Source organism: Cucurbita pepo, chromosome LG06 (genome assembly GCF_002806865.2).
Source record: "Cucurbita pepo subsp. pepo cultivar mu-cu-16 chromosome LG06, ASM280686v2, whole genome shotgun sequence".
Lineage (NCBI taxonomy): Eukaryota > Viridiplantae > Streptophyta > Magnoliopsida > Cucurbitales > Cucurbitaceae > Cucurbita > Cucurbita pepo.
The window spans coordinates 4,456,902-4,479,763 of NC_036643.1; the positions used below are offsets into that span (position 1 = coordinate 4,456,902).

At 35.7% G+C, this 22,862-nt stretch overlaps 3 protein-coding genes across 4 annotated transcripts; all 3 read left to right on the plus strand.

The window, feature by feature from the left end:
- The first annotated feature begins 812 nt into the window (after positions 1 to 812).
- On the plus strand, positions 813 to 5,805 carry LOC111796617 (probable ADP-ribosylation factor GTPase-activating protein AGD5). 2 transcript variants are annotated; one of them, XM_023679322.1, is made up of 11 exons: positions 813 to 1,060; positions 2,194 to 2,252; positions 2,401 to 2,491; positions 2,892 to 2,946; positions 3,023 to 3,113; positions 3,272 to 3,506; positions 4,009 to 4,225; positions 4,303 to 4,481; positions 4,759 to 5,001; positions 5,100 to 5,158; positions 5,346 to 5,783. In XM_023679322.1, the coding sequence occupies exons 1-11, from the start codon at positions 1,010 to 1,012 to the stop codon at positions 5,515 to 5,517; spliced, it is 1,452 nt and encodes a 483-aa protein (XP_023535090.1). In that variant the 5' UTR covers positions 813 to 1,009; the 3' UTR covers positions 5,518 to 5,783. The 2 variants fall into 2 exon arrangements, with proteins under 2 accessions (XP_023535090.1, XP_023535091.1); XM_023679323.1 differs by lacking the exons at positions 813 to 1,060; positions 2,194 to 2,252 and having other exon boundaries at positions 2,444 to 2,491; positions 2,892 to 2,930; positions 5,346 to 5,805.
- A 1,169-nt stretch (positions 5,806 to 6,974) lies between these two features.
- Positions 6,975 to 8,348, plus strand: LOC111796630. The gene is made up of 2 exons (XM_023679345.1): positions 6,975 to 7,612; positions 7,734 to 8,348. Exons 1-2 carry the CDS (start codon positions 7,030 to 7,032, stop codon positions 8,138 to 8,140), a joined length of 990 nt encoding a protein of 329 aa, XP_023535113.1. The 5' UTR covers positions 6,975 to 7,029; the 3' UTR covers positions 8,141 to 8,348.
- Positions 8,349 to 14,759: 6,411 nt separating this feature from the next.
- On the plus strand, positions 14,760 to 22,685 carry LOC111796588 (myosin-2-like). The gene is made up of 24 exons (XM_023679277.1): positions 14,760 to 15,862; positions 16,033 to 16,134; positions 16,216 to 16,359; positions 16,445 to 16,595; positions 17,385 to 17,412; positions 17,503 to 17,668; positions 17,757 to 17,820; positions 17,946 to 17,959; positions 18,048 to 18,132; positions 18,229 to 18,332; positions 18,436 to 18,577; positions 18,771 to 18,862; positions 18,973 to 19,125; positions 19,211 to 19,300; positions 19,478 to 19,555; positions 19,687 to 19,845; positions 19,938 to 20,141; positions 20,232 to 20,437; positions 20,526 to 20,661; positions 20,759 to 20,888; positions 21,072 to 21,197; positions 21,282 to 21,382; positions 21,510 to 21,722; positions 21,795 to 22,685. The coding sequence occupies exons 1-24, from the start codon at positions 15,443 to 15,445 to the stop codon at positions 22,287 to 22,289; spliced, it is 3,603 nt and encodes a 1,200-aa protein (XP_023535045.1). The 5' UTR covers positions 14,760 to 15,442; the 3' UTR covers positions 22,290 to 22,685.
- Positions 22,686 to 22,862: the final 177 nt, after the last annotated feature.

The window sequence follows — 22,862 nt, forward strand, 5'->3', positions numbered from 1 at the left end:
AACGTGAATATTACATGTCTTTAAATAGGTCGGAAAGATAACCGAAACATAATGAAGTTCATCTGCCAACTACAAACTGCAACTACCAATAAAAGTATTAAATAAGACAAGACATAAATTGTCTCAATTCCTAGTTCAACTACCAAAGTAAAAAATCTTCTATTCACTTTCTAATGTCAGTCACTCCATTCTTTTATTGATTTGATATTAATGCTATAAATATTTTTTTGTTTAAAAAACCTTTGTTTTGAAGATGCAATGTATAGGCCTGTTCAACCTTCTTAACCTTGCTTTTCGTAATCATTCTTCGAGTACATGCAAAAGGTAAATATATAATATTTTTTTTTACAAAATTTAAAATTAAGAAAAAAAAATACAAATACAAATCAAGAATTGGTTCAAGTTTTATTACAAGACAGAGATCAGGGTTCGAGAAACAATATTTTAAAGGACACAAGTCGTCAACATAAAACAGATACTCGGAGATAAACTTCCTCTGTAATCTCACAGCTCTTGAACGCTCCCCTATCTTAACCAGCATTCAAATAATCACTTGAAACAAGAATTTAAAACGGAAGCTATTTAGACAAAATATATATAATAATAATTATATCAATTTACAGATATTTTGCATGATTCTATTTTAAATTATCTAAATAAAACTATTTTTTTTTTCTCAAAGTCTTACATAATTAGTAAAAGAGTTATGACGTAATTATTGTGATATATATATATATATATAATAATTTTAAATTGAATGAAAAAGAAAATAACAATTCCCTTATTTTCCTTCTTCCTCTGTCTTTTCGGTCTCAAAATAATCAGAAGACGAGACGAAGGGCTAGAGAGAGAAAAAAAAAACAATTAAAAAAATCACTCTAGAGAGAGAGAGAGAGAGAGAGGAGAGAGAAAAGTGCGTTGAAAGACCAATCTGACCTCCGTGTCCGGCTGTTTCTTCCTCCTCCTCCTCCTCCTCCTCCTCTCTACTCCGCCCCCTCCCCGTTTCATCATGAATGAGAAGGCCAACGTTACCAAGGAGCTCAACGCCAGGCACAGAAAGGTACTCCTTCCCCTTTCCCTTTTCCATCCTCTCACGTTTTCTTCTTCGGATCATGAATCTTTGCAGGATTCAATTTGTCGGTGTTTCTTCCCAGTCATCCGCTTCTTTTCCTTGGTTGTTGATCAGTTTAACAGAGACGAGTTCTTTTTATTTGTTTATTGTGATTGAATTCGCTGTTATTAGGTGTAGATTTGGATTTTTTTTCTGTTTTCTTTTTTCTTTTGTATGTTATCGAACGAAATGGTTATGGATTTGGGATGCGGTTGGTTTGATCTCCGTATGTGGATCAATTGCATTTTATCCGACGTTTGGATTAGCAATTTGTTGTTTTAGTTTTGTCTTCTTGCGGTCTTTTTGCTGCCTTCTGAGGATTTGGTTGAATTCTGGCCGGTGGATTTCAGTTTTTTGTTTCTTGACGCATCTGATTCAAACTATAACGTCGATTGCGTATGAGTTCGAGTAACCTCATTTTGTGATTTTGATTGATCGTGTCTATATCAATTTCTTAAGCGTAATTGTTCTAATTATAATTCGAGTGTTGTAGTTACATACAATAATCATATTTCTTATTCGGCAAATTATTTCTTTTGTACCACGGCCCTGGGTAGGAGGACGGAATTGAACCTGTTAGTCAAATATATTTGAGAAGTGACAAATCTTTTAATTAAATTAGTGTTCTTGGAATGAAGTGTCCGCTCGAGTAATTTGGATTTTACAGAATTCCAGTTGCTTGGTGTTTTAGTAGTACATGATACCGGGGTCTCACATTTGTTACGAACTTCATTCACAACCATTTTCTTAGAACTTACCCCGAATCTCAATGCGTCATAGGTTGCTTCATAACCATGGCATGGAACAAAATTAGTTGATTGCCTATATACCCGAGTGGCCGAGTTAGAGCACTTGTGTTCCTTTTACCTCCAATCATAGGTTGCTTCACAACCATTTTTACGTGTACTTGTGATTGATAATGTAGTTGAGTTATATACGGGAATACAGATTTATCGAGTTAGACTTCAAAAGTTTCTGTTCAACACACCTTTTTTCTAGTTAATGGTTGCTCCTTTCGTTACATTGTCAATAAACTGGTTGTTTGATGAGATTCTTACCTTTTATGCTCTTATTATGTGCAGATATTAGAAGGGCTTCTTAAGCTGCCGGAAAATAGGGAGTGTGCTGATTGCAAAGCTAAGTATGTTTTCTCAATTCTTTATTGTTCTCATCGTTGTTGATAATTGGATTCGTATCAGTTGTAGTACTGAAGCAAGTCCTATTTTACACCATAACTAGCCCAATGCTATTTCAAATAAATGCATGATAATTGATTTCTGTTTTTGCAGGGGACCACGATGGGCTAGTGTTAATTTAGGCATTTTTATATGTATGCAATGTTCTGGGATCCACAGAAGTCTTGGTGTTCACATATCAAAGGTAGTGTTTTTATTTATAAATAGCTGAAGAAAAAGAATTCTTCGTTTCCTTGGAAATACTGACGTCATTGGAATTATGCATGGGATGTATTAGTCGGTATAGCGAAGATATGCATGCCTATCTCTTCGTCTTGACCATTTCCATGATCATACTTTAAAAATATCGCTTGCGTATTCATCTTTTATCTTGACTGGCCCTTATTCCTTATGACCGTGGTAATTGGTTCAATTGTTGCTTCCATCCTTTGAGTAACTTCGCCTCAAGAAATTCAATTTGTCTTAGTATTTTAGGGTTCAATATATGTCTTAAATACTTTCATCTTCTAATGATAAATCTTTTAACTTCTTATATCGCTAGCATGTTGGCAATTAGTCTTATGGTTTGATGGTTCTTTTTTCAGGTACGGTCTGCTACCTTGGATACTTGGCTTCCAGAGCAGGTTACTTTTATTCAGTGTATGCTTTCCAACCTATAGTTTATCTTTTTCGGTCAATATTGATTTCTTTTCTTACCAAGATTGTGTTTTTGTAGCAATGGGGAATGAGATAGCAAACAGTTATTGGGAGGCGGAGCTACCACCAAATTATGACAGAGTTGGGATTGAGAATTTTATTCGTGCAAAGTATGTTTGGAGTTTGCCTGCCTTCTAATAGATGTTCATTTGGAGTTTAAAGTTATATTTACCCATTAACATTCTCTTACAATACAACTATACTGCATCAGTAATGTTTATCAGTATCGTGAGGTTTAAAAGTACTCTGCTTTATGCAAATTTTACAGATATGAAGACAAGAGATGGGTTGCTAAGGATGGAAAACCAAAGTCACCTTCTCAAGTACAGGAGGAAAAGCCTTCTTTGCAAGGGCAGAGGCCTGCAGAAAGAAGTGGGTCAAGGTATTCAGGTCATTCTGAAAATTTGTTCGAGGAGAGGAAGAGAGTTCGATCTCGTATTGTGAAGGAGAGTATACCTGCCTCGAGAGTTGCTCTTCCGGTTCCTCCCAGAGGACCTGAACAAGTATGTTGGCTTTTCTTTCCTGTTTATTAACTTCCTTACTTAAAAATTGGATGTTTCTGCTAAGAGTTCTATGACGAATTTCATCATGTGAAAATTACTTTTGATTTAGGACATGTTGTGGAAGAGAAAAAGTACGCGGAAACTGTGAATTGTAAATTAGTTATGTAGCTAGAAGTTCATTTCATAATATTACTTCTTTACTACTCAATGAACTTATAGTTGTTTACTTGTGCTTATTTCAACGGTTATTCATTCAAAATTAAAGAGAATTTGTGTGTGCTATTATTTGTAAGCCATCAATAATGTAATTAGTAGTGTTTTCACGAATGAGTCATTTTGATTTTATTTGGTCGTAGGACCAAACCGGGGTAATTGTGGCGTTGCCTCCGGTCAATTCAGGGTTATTATGTTCATCTTTTCTTTCGACCTTTTTTAAAATCTAAACCTTGCAACTAAATGTGGTAAGATTTTTCTAATACATTTGTTATCTATATTTGTATAGGTTGCTCCAGCCCCCATACCACGCCAAGATCCAAAACCTGAACCAGTTGTACAGCAAGCCGAAGCAATGAAACAGACTACAAATGATGCCCCGGCTGTCTCTCCTCCAAAAGTTGATTATGCTACTGACCTCTTCAACATGTTATCCTTTGATAGCCCTTCCGCTGATGGTCCAGCTGCAGCTTCTACAGATGATAGTGCATGGGCTGGCTTCCAGTGTATGTTTTTAACTTTTCCTTGCGCGTGCATTTTTAAATATTTCAGAAATTATTTAGATATATGTTCAATGTTACAGCTGCTGAAGAAGCATCATCAGCAGAGAAACCTGGTCCAGCTAAGCCAGCTGAAGCCATTACCCAACCCTCTTCTGGAATTGAGGATCTTTTCAAAGATACAACTTTAGTTTCACCTGCTTTAGTTCCCGAAAAACCTTCGAAAGATGTCAAAAATGATATAATGAGTCTTTTCGAAAAGGTAAACATTTCATTATCACTTATAAGATTCGATACTGTTCTTTTCAGTAAAGTTTGCTACTTCTCTATTTTAAACTTTTGAGGTGGAATTATTTGTTTTGTGCATCTCTTGTGGTATTTTCAGTTGAAAGAACTATTTTTATTCTTTATTTTAATTTTGACTGAATTAAGCTATTTAGTTGTACGAAATTTATATGTAAAATAGCTACTTGATTAAAGAGGAGTTCTTCTTCTTCTACTGACAGTTGTATTTGATATTTTGATTTGAATACCTGTAGTCCAATATGGTCTCTCCATTTGCTATGCATCAACAGCAACTTGCCATGCTAGCTCAACAACAATCACTTCTCATGGCTGCTGCAGCTAAATCAGCTACTGGGGACACAAAATTTAGCAATACTCAAACCTCTGTCCCCAATGGCACCAATGTTCCTCCTCAAAGTTGGCCAAATGTTGCCTACCCGATTCCGGGAATGATGATGCAAATAGGTGCCCAGGGTGGGCCGCAAACTACAGTGCAGGTAGTTGGAACTGTTCTTATGATGTTCATTTGAAGCTAACTTAATTGAGAATCATCCACGTAGTTTCTAATTGTTCTTATCGATATTTTGCGAGTTAGATGATGAACAGGGGGCTGGCAAATCCAGTTGGGAGTTCTGTTCCATATCGAACATCTAGGTAGGCAATTATATACCTTTTTATGATACCAACGAAATTCCAAGTTCTGAAAGACTTCAAAGTTTTCAAATCGAGAGCTTGTGCTTATTTCCATTTTCAGGGCTTTGTTCTATCAAAGCATAATGATGATGATTCTGGAAACAACCAACATTTGAAACTCATCCATCAATTCGTTCTTTTCTTGCAGCCTTTACAGCCTCGGCCAAGTTTCTTCGGTGCCAGTTAATGGCGTGACCCCCACAGCGAAAAATAAAACTCAATCGTCTGCGTCGATACCATCAGTGACTCCTTTGCAGTCGCAGTCAGGAAAAGAGTACGACTTCTCGTCTTTAACACAAGGTATGTTTTCAAAACATTAAACACTGGTGTTGGATTAAGGATGATTATGATGGTGGGATTATTTGGTTGGTGGTATACCAAGAAAGTTAAGTCGCAGAAAGATTAGAAGTGTCCAATTTTTCCACCTGTAGTGGGGATTGTAACCTATATTACTTGTAGAGAGGCAGTCTCAGTATTCATATTTTTATATTGTTTGTTCCTTTTCGAGTGAGTGATTTCTTCATTTGTATTATTATGAGTAGCTGACCAATAAAGAAGGGATTAGATTAATATGATTTATCATCTATACCATTTTGTAGTTGCTTGCTTTTAATGTTCTTGATTTGCTTTTCATTTGTAGTTGTTCTTAATGCTTGATTTAGCCATGAACACACTTGTTAAGTACTTATATTTGCTTCAAAAGGGTTGTTCTTGAGAACTTGATATGATCCATTGATGCTCTTCCTTTATATTGTTGTTCGGATTATAGCTCAATTCAAATTTTATGATGTATTGTATTATAGTAAAAGAAAACAGTAAATTCATAAATTTTACAATAATTCAATGCTGATGTATTATGTTGGTCAACACACGTGTTATTTAGCTTTCACTATATTTGATTCAGGTTTTACGCATTCTTTTGTATTGGTTCCATTTGTTAAACAAGTTGGGTTCGAATTATAACCTTTATTGCATGTATTATTTGGAAGCATCCCAACGAAGTAGCTAATGATAGAGTGAAAGATGGTCAAGTAACAGTGGTCCAACGAACGTTAAGCATAGACCTAATAGTAGTTAGCATGACGGACTTCGATGTAATACTAGAGATGAATTGGGGTTTAAGTTTTGAATCTTTATTAAATGAATAATCTTATGCATTGAATACTTTTATTTAACACGAATATATGCTTTTATTAATCGTAAACAATAAAAAATACTATAAACTCTTTTAAGGACAACCCTGAATTTATATAATTATATATATTCTATTTATATATTTTCTAAGTTTTATAGTCTAACATTGAATCAAATATTTTTGAATAAAATATTATTTACTAATATTTCAAAGAAAAAATATGGTCAATTTTAATCATTAATTTGACAAAAAGAAGTTAGTGAACTTTAAAATTTGTTTCATTTTAATTAATTCCTTCAAAAATAAAAATAAAATATTAATTTTGATATTTGCTTGTTATTTCGTCACTTAATATTTACTTGGATACGCAAATATATTAATATATATAATTTGCTATATTTTTTCTATTTTAATTTCTTAAAGATTAAAATTAGAACAATTTTAATTTTAGCCAATCTAAACTAAAATTTATTTATAAATTAGAAAGAAAAAAGTGTTATTATTTTATATATATGTATATAATAAAGTTTTATACGATAAAAAAAAAATTAAAGTATTATAATTTTGAAATTTTTTAATGAAATTAATTTTAACACATTAAATAAATAGTCGCGAAGTCCCTCATATTTCGAGTATTTTGTAAACGAAAGCCCCCTTTCTCGACCTTTCTCTGAACCGCTGATCAGAAGAACACGATATGCTCTCCGTAATGACTTCAAACAGTCTATGGATTCTATTCCTCAAGCTCCTACTCCTCTCCTCCGGCATTCTATCCATGGCGGAGATTCTGAAGTTCTACGTTCCGCTGGTTGTCGACATCCTCGTCTCCGACGTTCCTGCCGTTTGGAGCTCCATCGTTTTATGGTTAAGGCCTCCTTACCTTTACTTGTTATTTAACTTTATTATCGTCAGTATTCTCGCCTCTTCCAAGCTTCATCAGTACCTGGTAGATCCTCCGCCGACGACGATGTCGAAGCTGTACGCTGATTCACGAGCAGATTTCACAGTTATTAGAGCCGTCGACGATGTTCTCGAGAAGAGCGGTCGTGATGCGGACGAAGACTTCGCGGCGGATGTTTCGGAAGATGAAGAGAAATCGGATGCGGAATTGTACTCCAAGATTTCAGACAGAGAAAATGATGAAAACGGAGAGACTGATCGGAGCCGATTGCAAAAAGAGGATTCGGTGGAGAAGTTGTTGCAGAAGTACGATAAGAAGCCGCCGATTTCTTCGAAGATCCGTAATCGGAAAGCTGCAAAAGCTGCTACGACTCCTGCAGGTGCAATTCTCTAGTGTTTTTCCTCTCACTCTTCAACGCTATAATTTTCTTTTCAGAAACTGATTAACAGATGGCAGAACCGTAATTAATTCGATATTCGGAGGGTGAATTCGTGACGCAGGGACGACGTCGAGATGGTCCACGATGAACAGACACGACACGTTGGACGACGCGTGGAACGCGATAACGGAGGGCCATTCTGCACCGTTCTCGAGACGGTTAGATAAATCCAATACGTGTGAGTCGCATACCACACGGAACGAAGAAGAAGAAGAAACCGCCATAGGCCAAAACAACAGCCCTCCAAAAGTAACGAAATCGGAAACTAGTTTCAAGAACAACGACAAGAACCAGGAGTTGAGACGGTCAGCGGCGGCGGCGAGAGTGAGAAAAATGCCATCGGTGACGGAGGAGGAATTAAACCGGCGGGTGGAGGCGTTTATAGAGAAGTTTAAGGAAGAAATGAGGCTGCAGAGGGAGGAATCACTGAAGAAATTTGAGCTGATGATCAACGGAAGCTATTACTGAAATTGCTCGCATTCTGATCGGTTAGTTGATTTACGTTGAATGCGTTTTTGATTTAGGGTTTTGTTCTTGATGATTTTCGTTTCGAGTTCTTTGATTCTTTGATTAACTGTTTTTTCTTTTTATAAAATATATAGAAAGTTAGGAGCTCACAAGTGAAAGGGTTTATTAATTTTAATTGGGCCTTTGGACTTCAGAAGCCCATTTATGATAGTTGGGCCATTTGCAGATTAATGGGCTTCTATTAAAAGTGCAACGTGGATATGACCGGAAATATTATTTTAGGGTTAAAAATATAACTCGAGTTTTTTTTCGAATAATTTATTAGCTCAGGGACACGTGGAGAGTTTCCATTGGTTAGAGCAAAAAGAACAGTTATTTAGATGGGTTATTTGGCAAAAACTTGGGCGTGCAATTATAATTGGACAGAGAATAGAATGTATGTGGAAACGTGAAACTATATGTTGTGTCTGTAAAAGAAGAGGCCAAAGCCTAAGCCTAAGCCTAAGCCTAAGCCTAAACCTTGTATTAGAAGGTAATAGGAATGCCACGTAAGCTAATCTAATATTTTAAGCTTTGGTATATTTATATATATATAAATATTGTCCTCTTTGTGTTTTCACTCTCGGACTTCCTCTCAAGGCTTTAAAACGAGTCTACTGGAGAAAGGTTTCTACACCCTTTTAAATGGTGGTTTGTTCTCCTCCCCACCTCCCTTCGGGGCCAGCGTTCTCGCTGGCACTCTTTCCTTCCTCCAATCGATGTGGGACCACCCCAAATCCACCCCCCCTCCCTTTGGGGCCAGCGTCCTTCCTGGCACACCGCCTTGTGTCTACCCCCCTTCGAGGAACAGCGAGGCTGGCACATCGTCCGGTGTCTTGACCCTGATACCATTTGTAACGCCCCATATCCCCTCCAATCGATGTGGGATTGCCCCCAAGTCCACCCCCCTTTGTGGCCCAGCATCCTTACTGGCACACCTTCTCGTGTCTACCCCCCTTCGGGAACAACGGGAAGGCTAACACATCGTCCGGTGTCTGGCTCTGATATCATTTGTAAGATTCCAGATCCACTGCTAGTAGATATTATCCTCTTTGGACTTCTCCTCAAGGCTTTAAAACGCGTATACGGGCGGAAGGTTTCCACACCCTTATAAATTGTGGTTTGTTCTCCTCTCCAACCAAAACCAATGTGGGACATCATATATATTTATATATAAATTAAAGCAGTTTATTGGGACAAGGGATATAATCCTCCCTCCTAGCTCCATTTAGTTAATAAAAAGAAAATCCATCTTTACTCTCCATTTCAGGGACGGGTCTCTTATTTATAAATTAAATGAAATTCTAGCCCTTATATCAATTTTAAATTATGTATTAATTAGATTATGAATATATTCTATATTATAAAGTTTTTATATAACATCTAATTTATATAAAATAAAATGAGAAAAACTAAATATGAAGACAAAATACTAAAATTGAAAAGTACTTTTAAAGTAAAAAAACAAAATAATTGAAATTATTCCATTTTATTATTAAGAGAGAGAGGAGAGAGTAAGTTTATGTCGGAGTTTCATGTTCCCTACACCATTATATTGCATCATTAAAATGTGTCCAAATTCCACATGACTTCTCATCACCAAATCTATAAATAAATTAATATTTCATATATCCCACAAATCTTTACCTTATTTACATTTCAAGTCGAATTTATTATTTATTATTAATTTTAAAAAATATATTTTTGCTACGATGGTGTCCTCCTCGTCTCTGTCTATAAATATATGTTGTGTTTTATTTACTGAAACGAGAAATATTATGGTTTAAGGGTATACTTATATTGATGATTAAATTTTGTAATTACAAATATGATAATTAATAACGATTGAATTATATTCAACAAACATATTGAATATTTATTCAATAATGAAAATGTTGAATTTTATAAAATAATTTGATATGTTATAATGTACTACTCTACTCTATAGTTTTTAATATACTAAATGTTCCAATTATAATTTAAAACGGGTGAAATTGCAATTATTGAAAAACTTTCGAGGGACTAGATTGCAAATATAGCTACAACTTATTTCCCACTTATTTCAACTTATTTCATAAGAATTGTCTCTTTCTTCGTAATATCTTACACTTTAAGTCACTTATTTTAATATTTAATATTGATATCGACCACATGACAAAAAAAAATAATTAATTAACTTTATAAAAATTTAACGTTAAAGTGGAAGGTTCTGTTCCCATTTATCTGTTTAAATAACGAGTAAAATTAATGACTGAACGTGATAATATAAATAAACCACATTAAATTAAATATGAGTCGAGGTTTAAAAAATATTTAAATCTTTCTCGTTATACATAATGTTACGTGAGTTGGAATTAAATTAAATTGAAAATAAAAATAAAAATAAAAATAAAAAGAATCTAATTATTTTAATTAATTAAGCTTTGGACTTTGGAATTTATTGAAATATTTAATATAAAATATTGTCGAAGTGATGAATATTGGCGAACCACAACTTTATAGAAATTAGAACATGATCTCAATCATACACTATTTTTTAATTATATTTCTTAGAACATGCAAACCCTCACCAAATATTTTAATGCATGCCAAGTGGACTCTAATTAATTACGTGGCATAATATATTTATTTTAAATATATTTGTGTGTTGCTCGTTGTAATGCTGACGTGGCGCTCTCTTCTTCCTCTCACTCCTCTTGTTCCCTGCGCCGCCGCCAACCGCCTCCCGCCAGACTTCCTTCCGCCAGATCTCGGCCGTTCGTTTCCAAATCTTGAATATAATTTTATTATATTTTTTTTGCCACAACTTAAAATTTCCACGTCATTAATGTTAGCTGCCATGTCAAATAAAACTTCAGAGACCGAAGTGATGGATCGAACATGTATTTCGTACTATTTTTCTTTGGATATTCACGAGTCACCTCGTTTTGAATCATTTTGACATCATGTCGTTCGAATAATGTCGTTTTCTCTACAGAAGGTGCGAAATCTCAATTTTTTAAACTTTTACGACTATTCAGTACCCTTTTGACTTCCTTGAAGAAGTTGATGGGAGATCGAGATGTAAAACAACCCCAATTCTAGTACGAGCATAGTGAGATGAGATGACTCCACTGAATCGACTATGGTGGTTTCGTCTAATTGCCATTTCAAGCTCAATATAGAACTAACAAAGTTCGAGGGGTTCGAGTGGAATTTCATAGTTGAAGAGGTTCAAAAGATTGTTCTACACAATTGCTTGAAATCCATGTGGGCCCTTAAACTAAATTTATAATTTAAAAATAAATAAAAATATATATATATATATATATATTTATATTTTTTTTTTTCATAAAAATGAAGATTATTGTTATTATTTTGGGTATTTTTTAATTTTTGAAAAGTAAAAATTAATGGAAAATAAAAACAAATGTGAAATTCCAAAAAGGGGTCCGGGGGATTAGGTGGACTTTTTGGTCATTTTGTATTTGTTATAATGCAAATTATTGATCTAATTTTTTTTTTTAAATTGTATTTTGTATTTTGTCAGTTAATTAAGGTGGGGCCCACTTACCGTTATCATTAAATTCCAAATCCCTCTGATTTCCCTGCCACCAACACCATGCATTCCTTTCCCTCCATCATCCATGATTAAACCAACTTCATTTTACCTTTTTGCCCTCCCATGTGTCCTTAATCATCTCCCCCCCCCTAACTAAATGCTACTCCCAATCATTTTTAATAAATAATAATAATAATAATAAATTAAACTATTATGGACGGTGTATGTAATTGTACGACTCTTCAAAGTGGTATGATTTTGTCCACTTTGAATATAAAGTCTCGTGGTCTTGTTTTTGGTTTTCCCGAAAGATCTTGTACCAATGGAGATGTATTATTATAAGTAAAGAATCCTCCCGTCGAACAAAGTACATCACAGAACATAGAACCTCCCGTGAGACCTATGGAGCCCTCGAGCAAGCTCTCCTTAATCAAGACTCGACTCATTCTCTGGAACCCTCGAACAAAATACACCATTTGTTCGACACTTGAGGATTCTATTGACATGACTAAGTTAAGGGCATAACTCTAATATCATGTTAACGACTCAAGTCCACTGCCAACAAATATTGTCCTCTTTAGACTTTCCCTTTTGAGATTATGCTAGGGAGAGATTTCTACACCCTTATAAACAATGTTTCGTTCCCTTCTCCAACCGATTTAGGATCTCATAATCCACCCCCTTCGGGGCTCTCGTTGGCACTCGTTCTCCTCTTCAATCGACGTGAGATCTCATAATCCACCTCCTTTGAGCCCCGACGTTCTCGCTGACACTCGTTCCTCTCTTCATTCGATGTGGGATCTCACACAATAAGATTATGAGAAAGCGCCCATCGCTCTATCTCATCTTTTAATTATGTCTAAATATTATTTTTATAAATATTATTTTGAATGAAAATGTCTTGAATATATTATTCCAATGTTACCCTTATATTTTCAAATAATTAATATATTAATTTAATATACATAATATTTTATTCTTATGAATTCAACTTATATTAATTTTACACGTTTTTGTTTGTAAAACAAGTTAATTTATATTGTTTTGAGATTTTTATAAAAAAAAAAAAAAAAAAAAAAATGACATTAAATATTTGAATTTATAACCACAGTATTTATTTATTTATTTATTTTTTAATATTGGATGATGAATATTGTAAGACTAAAATAAATAAAAAATTTAAATTTCAATAGAAAATAAATTAAGCTATATAAAAATAAAAATAGTGTAATGGAAAATAAATTAATCTCCAAAGTCAAATATGGTTCTTATTTCCTCAAAGGGCATAATTGTAAATTTAAGTTTTCTATTTAATTCAAAATTCCCTCCAAATTTAAGCAAAATGTCACATTCAAGAAACTTTGACTAAAAGAACAATTATTTATTAAATTCCCAAATTCAACAAAATACCTAGTCATGTTCTTTCCAGAAACAATAAATAAATAATTAAATTAAATTAATTAATTTGGAGATATTTGTGGGCACAATTAAAAACTCATGTCATGACAAATAAATAAATAATTAAAAAAAAAAAAACCAACTCTTATTTCAAAATTACGCATTTGCCCTTCATCTTAATTAGTATTTACAATTAAAAAAAAAGAGGTTTATTCATAATTCAATAAAAACTTAGCATAAACATATATATATATATATATATATATATATATTTATTTATTTATTTATTTATTTATGGATTAAAACATAGCCTTGAAAAATATTAATGGTTGAAAATAATATTGAAGAATTAAAAAATAAAAATAAAAATAAAATGATAAATGTATTTAATGAAATTAAGGGGCTCCAATGAGCCCATACATTTGGTCCACAAAATAGTTGCGGTTTTGATTTTGTGTTGTTGGCCATGTCTTTGTGGTGATGTGATTGACAAAAATGTGTCTTCTTTTTAACCAATAAATTATAAAGGATTTTCCCTTTTCTTCAAAATAGTAATAATAATAATAATTAATAAATGTTCGAATAAATTAAATGAAAATGACGTAAGATTTAATTTTATATTAATTAAGTCGGTTAATTTCTTATTCATATTGTCATATGGTCTGGACACCATCTCAAGTCTTGGGATGTCATCGGTCATCACAACTCACTGGGTCATGTCATCGAAAATGGACCCACGTGTCGCTCATCTCATCGGCACATCTGAACATCCATTCATCTGGGTTCTATCGAGGCACTGACCCTCCTATGCCGATACCATGTCATTTTATGCATATTGTACAGAAAAGTCAGTGCATAATTCAACCTTAGACATTGTCCTTTGAAAAACACATGTCGTCCGATACTATCATTGAAAAACCAACTTCAAATGAAGTCATGTGAGACACTCATCTCGGAATGCTCATCTTCACTGTGACACGCGCATGTGCCATAGGATAGCTCGCTCAAGTCACAAAACTCGAGAATGGTGTGCACATACTTAAAACATAACTAAATGTTTTAGAGACCAAATAGGGACTAAATTGTAATTTCACACCAAACCCAACTTTGTTGGATGATAAGACTAAGGAGCATGTTGAATATTTAATGCCATAATCTTAAAAGTAAGATTTTTGAGCCATTGACTAATTAATTTTCAATATAATTTAAATAAAAAATTAATTATTAATAAGTAATTTACATTAAATTTATTAAATAATTAACTTTTAAATACCAAACCTTATTATAATTATATTATTGTTTGATTTAATTTGAAATTAGGTAATCCCAATCGCAACCCAATTATAGTATGTTAATCAATTAATAATAAATTAAAAAAAAAAAACTCCAATTTTTACAAAGAAATTAAACAGAAAATTGACAAAAATAAATAACAATAATAATTAAAATTTGAAAATTGAAAATTAATTAAAAAAATATGTATGTATGTATGTATGTATGTATGTATGTATGTATGTATGTATGGTGATGGCAAAGTTGTAATTTTGAGCCAAAACATGGCCTAATGTTGAAGCTACAGCTTTAATTCTTTACATGACGATTCAGGCGTTGGTCTCCGGGTTCTGAATATTTTTTGTCATTGCTTTTCATGAAAATCCGAATTTCAAGAAAAGAAAGTTAAGAATTTAATTAAAATTTTAATTTCTTTGTTGAAACCCAAATGAGAACCAGGCGGGTTCCGGAAGGAATTGCTTGAAACTCTCTCTACGGCTCCACCTACCTGAACCAAATTTTGAAAATTTTCTGTTCTTCATAGAAGCTTCAAGCAACAACAACAACAAATTAACTGAGCTTTCTCTCTCTTCTTTCAGTTCTTTTTTGGGTTTTTTTCGAAACAGAGTGAGAGAGAGAAAAAAAACTAGAGCGAAACAACCAAAACTGCTTCTGTATCTTCCATACCCTTCATTTTTTTCTGTTCTTCTGTTAATGGAGGGTTGTTGCTTAACGGAATTAGCCTCGTTTCCAATACCTATGGCTGTTGTAGAGTTTGTTTTCTGCGATTGTTCTCTGTTTTTTGTTCTAAAGTGATTCGAGTTTTATATTACCTTCGATTTCTTACTTTCTTTTTCACTTGCTTTTCGAATTCTAGAATCTGGGTGTGTAAGAACTCTTATATGCCCGTTTGATTTTGGGGTTTTTGATTACTGGGTTTTCGTTTACAGTGGCTGATTTTGGTGGGTTTTCAGTGTATTGAACTTGGGGGTTTTTGTTTTGGGTTGAATTCTGTGAGTTTTTGGCGTTTGAAGTAGTGGGGTTTTGTCAAAATGATGTTATCTGCATCGCCATCGACGATAGTTCGAAGCTCACTGGAGGAAATGCTTGATTCTCTTCGACGAAGGGATGAGATTGAGATACCTAAAGACTTGCCGCCGGCATTGCCGTCTCGGCCCACTTCCAAGGCTCGGATTCCGCCGCTGCGGCGGGCTTTACCCGTTAATTTCAAGGTTAATGGCGACGGTTCCTCTGAGTGCTGTATTAATGGTTTCAATGGAAGGGAAGATCCATTGAGGAAGGAGAATGGTCTGGCTAACTTTGCATTAAGGAGAGTGAAGAGAGATCAAGGCGATGAATCGCCTTACTTGGTTGCTTCAGAGAAGGATAATGAAGATCAAGTGAATGGTCCGTATGGTTCTTCTCCAGACGGGTCTAACTGGGAGGAGATTATCAGCTATTTTCTCCATAAGGTACCACTTCTGCTCACAATTTTCCTTATATTAACACATATCGTAATAGGAATATGATCGTTTTTGGATCAAATTTTTTTGGTAATGAATAATGATTATGAACAGTTCATCTAGCCTTCTAGATCTTGTGTGCACGTTCTTCATGATTCTCATGCTTTCTCCTCTATTAGAAACTCCGGGTTTGGTGTCAAATTCCATCTGGACAATGGGAGTTAGGAACTATACAATCAAACAGTGGGGCTGAGGCATCTGTCATGCTCTCAAACAATAAGGTAAGTTCATAAGCTTGGTGATTTATTCGTATCTTGAATCTTGTTTGATTCAAAAACTTATGATGAATGTACACTGTTTAGGTTATTAAAGTTTCGACGGTAGATCTTTTACCTACGAATCCCGATATCGTGGAGGGGGTTGATGATCTTGTACAGCTTGGTTATTTGAACGAGCCCTCGGTTGTTAACAGTCTTCAGCAACGATTTTCTCGAGATGAAATTTATGTTAGTATGGTTTAGTTTTGATGCGCGCTCTATACGTGTTTCGTTCTTGTTGTTGTTTGACTGTTTCTGGGTATTCTTGTTGCAGTGTAATGCAGGGTCCGTTTTGATTGCTGTTAATCCCTTGAAAGACACTATGAAGTATGGAGATGGATTGATTACAGCTTATAGAGAGAGAGTCATGAATGACCCTCATGTTTATGCTGTAGCAGATGCTGCCTATTCTGGGATGATGCAAGGTAGAATAATTCATCTGCACTATCTTTTATTGTAACAGCTCAAGCCCACCGTTAGCAGATATTGTCCTCTCTCGGCCTTTCCTTTCGGACTTTCCGTCAAAGTTTTTAAAACGCGTTTGCTAGGGAGAAGTTTCCACACCTTTATAAAGAATGTTTCGTTCCCCTCTCCAACTGATGTAGGATCTCACAATCCACCCCCTTCGGGGCCCAGCGTCCTTGCTGGCACTCGTTCCCCTTTTCAGTCGACGTGGGATCTCACAATCCACCTCCCTTCGGGGCCCAACATCATCGCTGGCACACCGCTCGGTGTTTGGCTCTGATACCATTTGTAACAGCCCAAGCCCACCGCTGACAGATATTGTCCTATTTGGGGCCTTCCCTTTCGGGTTTCCCCTCAAGGTTTTTAAAACACGTATGTTAGGGAGATGTTTTCACACCCTTATAAAGAATGTTTCGTTCCCCTTTCTCACTGATGTAGGATCTCACAATCCACCCCCCTTCGGGGCTCAACGCCCTCACTGGTACACCGTTTGGTGTCTGACTCTGATACCATTTGTAACAGCCCAAGCCCACTGCTAACAAATATTGTCCTCTTTGGGCCTTCCCCTCAAGGTTTTTAAAACGCGTCTGAGGGAGAGATTTTCATACCCTTATAAAGAATGTTTCGTTCTCCTTCCCAACCGATGTGGGATCTCACAATTTATATTCTTTTGTTTATTTAAGCTTTGTATTTCACTAGTTGAGTTTATATCTAACACCCACAAATTTGGGTTGATATTCATGTTGCAGATGAAGTTAATCAATCTATTATCATCAGGTTAGATTTCGATTTCGTATTCCCAAATCCAGGATATTTCTGCGCGTATAACTTGTATTCAATGATATATTTTTTCCCTTGTTCTTCTAGTGGTGAAAGTGGAGCAGGAAAAACTGAGACAGCAAAAGCTGCACTTCAGTACCTGACTGCTCTTGGCGGTGGCAGTGGCATAGTCGATAGAATCCCACGGGCTAACGTCATCCTCGAAGCATTTGGGAATGCTAAAACCTCCAGAAACAACAATGCCAGCAGATTTGTCAGTTTTTCTAAAACATTTCCTTCAATTTTGGAAAGAACTCTAGCAGACATTTTAGTCTGACCAAGCTAGTTTGTCCCTTGTGCAGGGGAAGCTGATTGAAATTCTTTTTAGCAGAACAGGGAAGATATGTGGTGCTGTAATCCAGACATGTAAGGAACTTTTGTGCTGAAAATATTAGGATAATTTTATAAGTTATGTTTCTGCTTACTTTTATTGACTTTCTGTAACGTTACGTGCATATCACACGTCGACTCACCTGGCAAATATCGATTAGTTCTGTTGGAAAAGGTAATTATCTCTGTTCTATCAGATCTTTGATCAAAACATACTTTGTAATTATGTGTCACCCTGAAGTTGTTATGTCTTCTTTGAGCAGTCGAGGGTCGTTCAGCTGGTCAATGGCGAGAGATCGTTCCATGTCTTCTATCAACTTTGTGCTGGAGCGCCATCTACACTTAAAGGTATCTGCGTTCGTGTTTTCTTTTTCTAATCATCAACTTTGTTCTCTTCATGAATATCTAGAAATTGTAATTATTTCGTTGTGTTTGTTTCTTCAGAGAAATTGAATCTCAGAATGGCCAGTGAGTACAGTTACCTTAATCACAGTGAATGCCTCGTGATCGGTGGTGTGGACGATGCACAGAAATTCCATGTTCTTGTGGTAAAGAAATATATACTACTTTGATCCGAATGCTACCGACCAACTTTTTTGAGATTTTATTCTAACTCGACTGTGTCAAATCCCTTTTTCTCCTTGCCTACAGGAAGCCTTAGATATGCTTCAATTCACAAAAGAAGATCAAGAGCATGCATTTCGTTTGCTTGCTGCAGTTTTATGGATAGGGAACATTACGTTTCAAACGATTAATAGTGAAAATCATGTGGAGGTCGTCATGGCTAATGAAGGTAACGCTTGGACCAAGATTTGTATTACTTTGTTTAAATGTGGCATGCATTTAATTACGCATGATGCTATAATTTGACGTTGATAGCCCTTGTGACGTCGGTAAAAGGGAAGACTTGCGGCGTTTAGGACCTACATAATTATGCATTATGCTATTTCATTTGCTTTATGTATTTTTGAACTTTTTTTATACAGCGGTCGCAAACGCTGCTGAGCTGATGGGTTGCAGTCCTAATGAGCTTAAGTTAGTTTTGTCAACTCCAACATGCAATTGGACATTACGACAGGTTGCTTTCTATTCTCCTCATCTGTGAAGTCGATATATATCAATTCCCAGCTGTCTTAGAAAACCATTCTTCTATCGTAACACGATATCCATTTGTCGTTACAAATACAGGCAACTGATGCGAGAGATGCATTGGCAAAATTCATCTATGCAAGCTTGTTTGACTGGCTTGTAGAACAGATCAATAAGTCACTTAAACCAAGAAGCGAGCACACTGGAAGATCCATAAATATCCTCGACTTCTATGGGTTTGAGTCACTTAAGGCACGTTATTTATCCGTCTATGTGTAACTTTTTTTTAATATGAAACGACATGTTATGGTGATTATCTCGTTGTCCCCAAATTCAGAAGAACGGCTTCGAACAGTTTTGTATCAATTATGCAAACGAAAGGCTGCAGCAGCATTTTATTCGGCACCTGTTCAAACTTCAGCAGGAGGTGAGACTCTAAAATCACCTGAACTTAACGCAATTCTTTAAAGAAATGTTGCTTGTTCTTCCCTTAATTCTGAAGTCTTCCACGCACTTCCATGATTTGTGTTCTTGCTTAATTTTGTCGTTTTTATAAACAATCCAAGGAAAGTTGCATACCATGGTTGATCGGTTTATCTTGCAGGACTACGAATTTAATGGGGTCGATGGCACCAAACTCAACTTCAAAGACAATCAAGAGTGTTTGAATCTTATTGAGAAGGTAACTAATTTCGAAACTAGAATTCACTCGGATTAATTACACGATCCGTATCATTTTAAGCATATATAAAAAATTATTTCCATTTCCTGAGATAGCGAGATTAATTCGTTTTATCTGGTGCAATCGAGCAGAAACCTATCGGAGTTCTAGCTTTGTTGGACGAAGAGTTGAGTTTTCCCAAGGCTACCGATCTGACATTTGCTAATAAACTAAAGCAACACTTTAAATCTCATCCTCGCTTCAAAGGCGAGAGAGGTAGGGCTTTCGGTGTTCGCCATTATGCTGGAGAGGTTAGTCGTTTCTATCTCCTTTCTCTTTTTCTAAGCAAAAAAAGTTAATTACCGTGCACCGATTTTATCGACATCTCGGTTCCCTTCTGTAGGTTGTATACGATACAAATGGGTTTTTGGAAAAGAATAGAGATATGCTGCATTCAGATTCCATCCAACTCTTTTCATCATGTTCTTGCAAGCTACTGCAATTATTTGCCTCAAAAATGGTTAACCATTCCCACAAACCAACAGTTTCAATGTGTTCTACAGAAGTAGTACAATCCTCCGAGCCAGGCGCGGGTACCAAGTACAAGGTAAAATGGTCGTGAGCGTTTCGATTTTCTTTATTCAAAACTTTCGTGGTAACTTATAATCCAAAAAATCTGTCTCTTCTGTTTGGATAGGTTTTACTATGTGACCTATTTCGTAAATTGGAGCGCACCGGCCATCATTTCATTTGTTGCATAAGACCAAACAGGAATCAAGTTTGTGGCATATTCGAGGAGGACATCGTCTTACAGCAGCTTAGATACTCTGGAATTTTGGAGGTTGTCAGAATTTCAAGATCTGGTTATCCTACCAGAATGATGCATCAAGAATTTGCTGAAAGGTAGAAGAAATTTTTTTTTCACTATCTTCTTTAGATTTTATGCTATAACTAAACTGTTATTGAATTTCATATCTGAATATGTTATAAGGTTCGGATTCTTCCTTAAAGAAACTGGTGTATCTCGAGATCCGTTGAGTATATCAATGGCTGTTTTGCAACGATTTAACGTCCACCCCCATATGTACCATGTTGGTTATACCAAGCTATTTTTCCGAGCTGGGCAGGTGAGTCCTGTCGTGTTTGCTTTTTCTTCCTTCCTTTCTCTCCTTTTTTTCCCAGTTTAGATAAGAAATGACATTTCATTGGTATTGTGGCTCTCAGATTAGGGCATTGGAGGAAAGGAGGAAGCAAGTTGTACAAGGCGTCCTAGCGGTTCAAAAGTACTATCGTGGTTGCCGTTCCCGTGGCCACTTCCTTCAACTTAAGCAAGCAGCAACTACCTTACAATCACGTATGTTATCTATCTTTAAAGTTTCGATTGCCAGTCGCGTAATATGTTGGTGCTGTTTCGTTTGTAGTTAGATTTGACATATTGATCTTTTAGTTCAATATTTTATCTGTACCCTTGTGAATGCATGCTTCTAATCAAGAGTATAATCTGCTATAAATACTGATTAATTGTTTATTCATGCAGTTATTCGTGGCGAAAATGCCAGAAGGAGATGTACCGTTAATGTGCCGAGGTTCTCATTCGTTGTTTATGCTTCCAGTGTTCCTAAGAAAGTTTACGAGCTGCAAGCAGTCATACGAATACAATCGGGTAACTGTTGTTATTGTGTTATGGTACGACATTTGTAATGATTGACATCATACTTAATCTTATATTTTTCATTTTACCCCTCAGCTATACGTGGATCGTTGGCTCGAAAGCATTTCAAGAGCATACTGAACTCTTTTCGAGAAAACAGAATGTCTAAAGTAAACGCAGACAAGAGAGCTTCAGAGGTAAAGGCACTCCACCTAACATGCTGCAGCTGACAACTTTTCATGTGTTGGCTTGTGTTTTTAAGTTCATATGATTATTAACCGTGTCATCGTGCTCATAACATCGTAATTCTTCTTTCTCGAGCAGGACAAACTTCAAGAACAGGTTGAATCCCTAACAACAACTGTGGATGAGCTTCAAAAGAGGGTTGTGATGGCAGAAGCAGCCATGGAGAAAAAGGAAGAGGAAAATGCTGCACTGAGGGAGAAAGTAAAGCAATTTGAGTGTATGCGGTCAGAATATGATGCCAAGATGAAATCCATGGAGGATATGTGGCAAAAGCAGACGGCTTCTTTGCAAGTAAGTTTACAATGATTATAGCAGTTTACTTCTCTTTTGAGCTGAGCTGAGATGTGTATTTTGTTAATGCAGATGAGTCTTGCTGTTGCTAAAAGGACTCTTGCTGCTGCTGAAAATGTAGCCTGTCCGCTTGGAAGAGTTGATGTAGCTAATTCACCACCTCACTATTACGATTCTGAGGATATGACGTCGATGGGATCTCGAACTCCCGGTGGTACCACGCCTGTAAAAGCCTTTGGAATCTCTGAGGTTGGAGCAGGGCGAGAAATGAACGGTGCTTTATTTGCAGTGAGCACTCTTGTAAGGGAATTTGAACAGAGAAGAATCGCATTTGATAACGATGCGAAAGCTTTAATTGAATCGAAATCAGGTCATGCACAAATACGGTCTAACATGAATCCAGAAGAAGAATACCGTAAAATTAAAGTCCGATTTGAAGCATGGAAGAAAGAGTACAAGGTAAGATTAAGGGAAATGAAAGGAAAGGTTCATAAATACGGTCATTTTGAGGTCGATAAACTTCGTCGAAAATGGTGGGGGAAGTTGAGCTCAAGATCATCATCATAGCATGTCAGTTTTGGACAGTTGATTCAGTTCAGCTCTGTGAATGAAAGGATATAGCTCTTGACAACTTGTTGGTGTTGAAGCTGAACGTGATAGAGCCGAGAAATGTGTCGCCCGTGAGGTAGTGTTCCGAAGGTTGTGCATAGCTAAACCGTAATATGCTGAGGGATCATCGTCTCCGCTGCATAATAGTTTAGTTTGTGTATAGTTTGTATTGTCATTATATATATATCATATATATATATATATATATATATATATCTATTTAGTTTGATGGTATAGATGTTGATAGTTTGTAGCAGCAAAGGAAGAATAGAAGAAAGTGTTCATACTGTTTGTACTTCTGGATAGAGTGAATGAGCTCCATTATTATTTAATGGAAAGCTTAGTTTACTGATATTCTCTGCACTCATTTATCACCTGCAAGTTCTCCAGCCAAATATGAAGGTCCAACAGATGAAAATGGCCCCAAATGCTTGCCATACCATAATTCAATACTCTAGAACGAACAAACATAACATTACATTTAGGTATCTGTTCTTTCCGCGGCAAAAAAGGCAAAAAAAAAGTTGACTT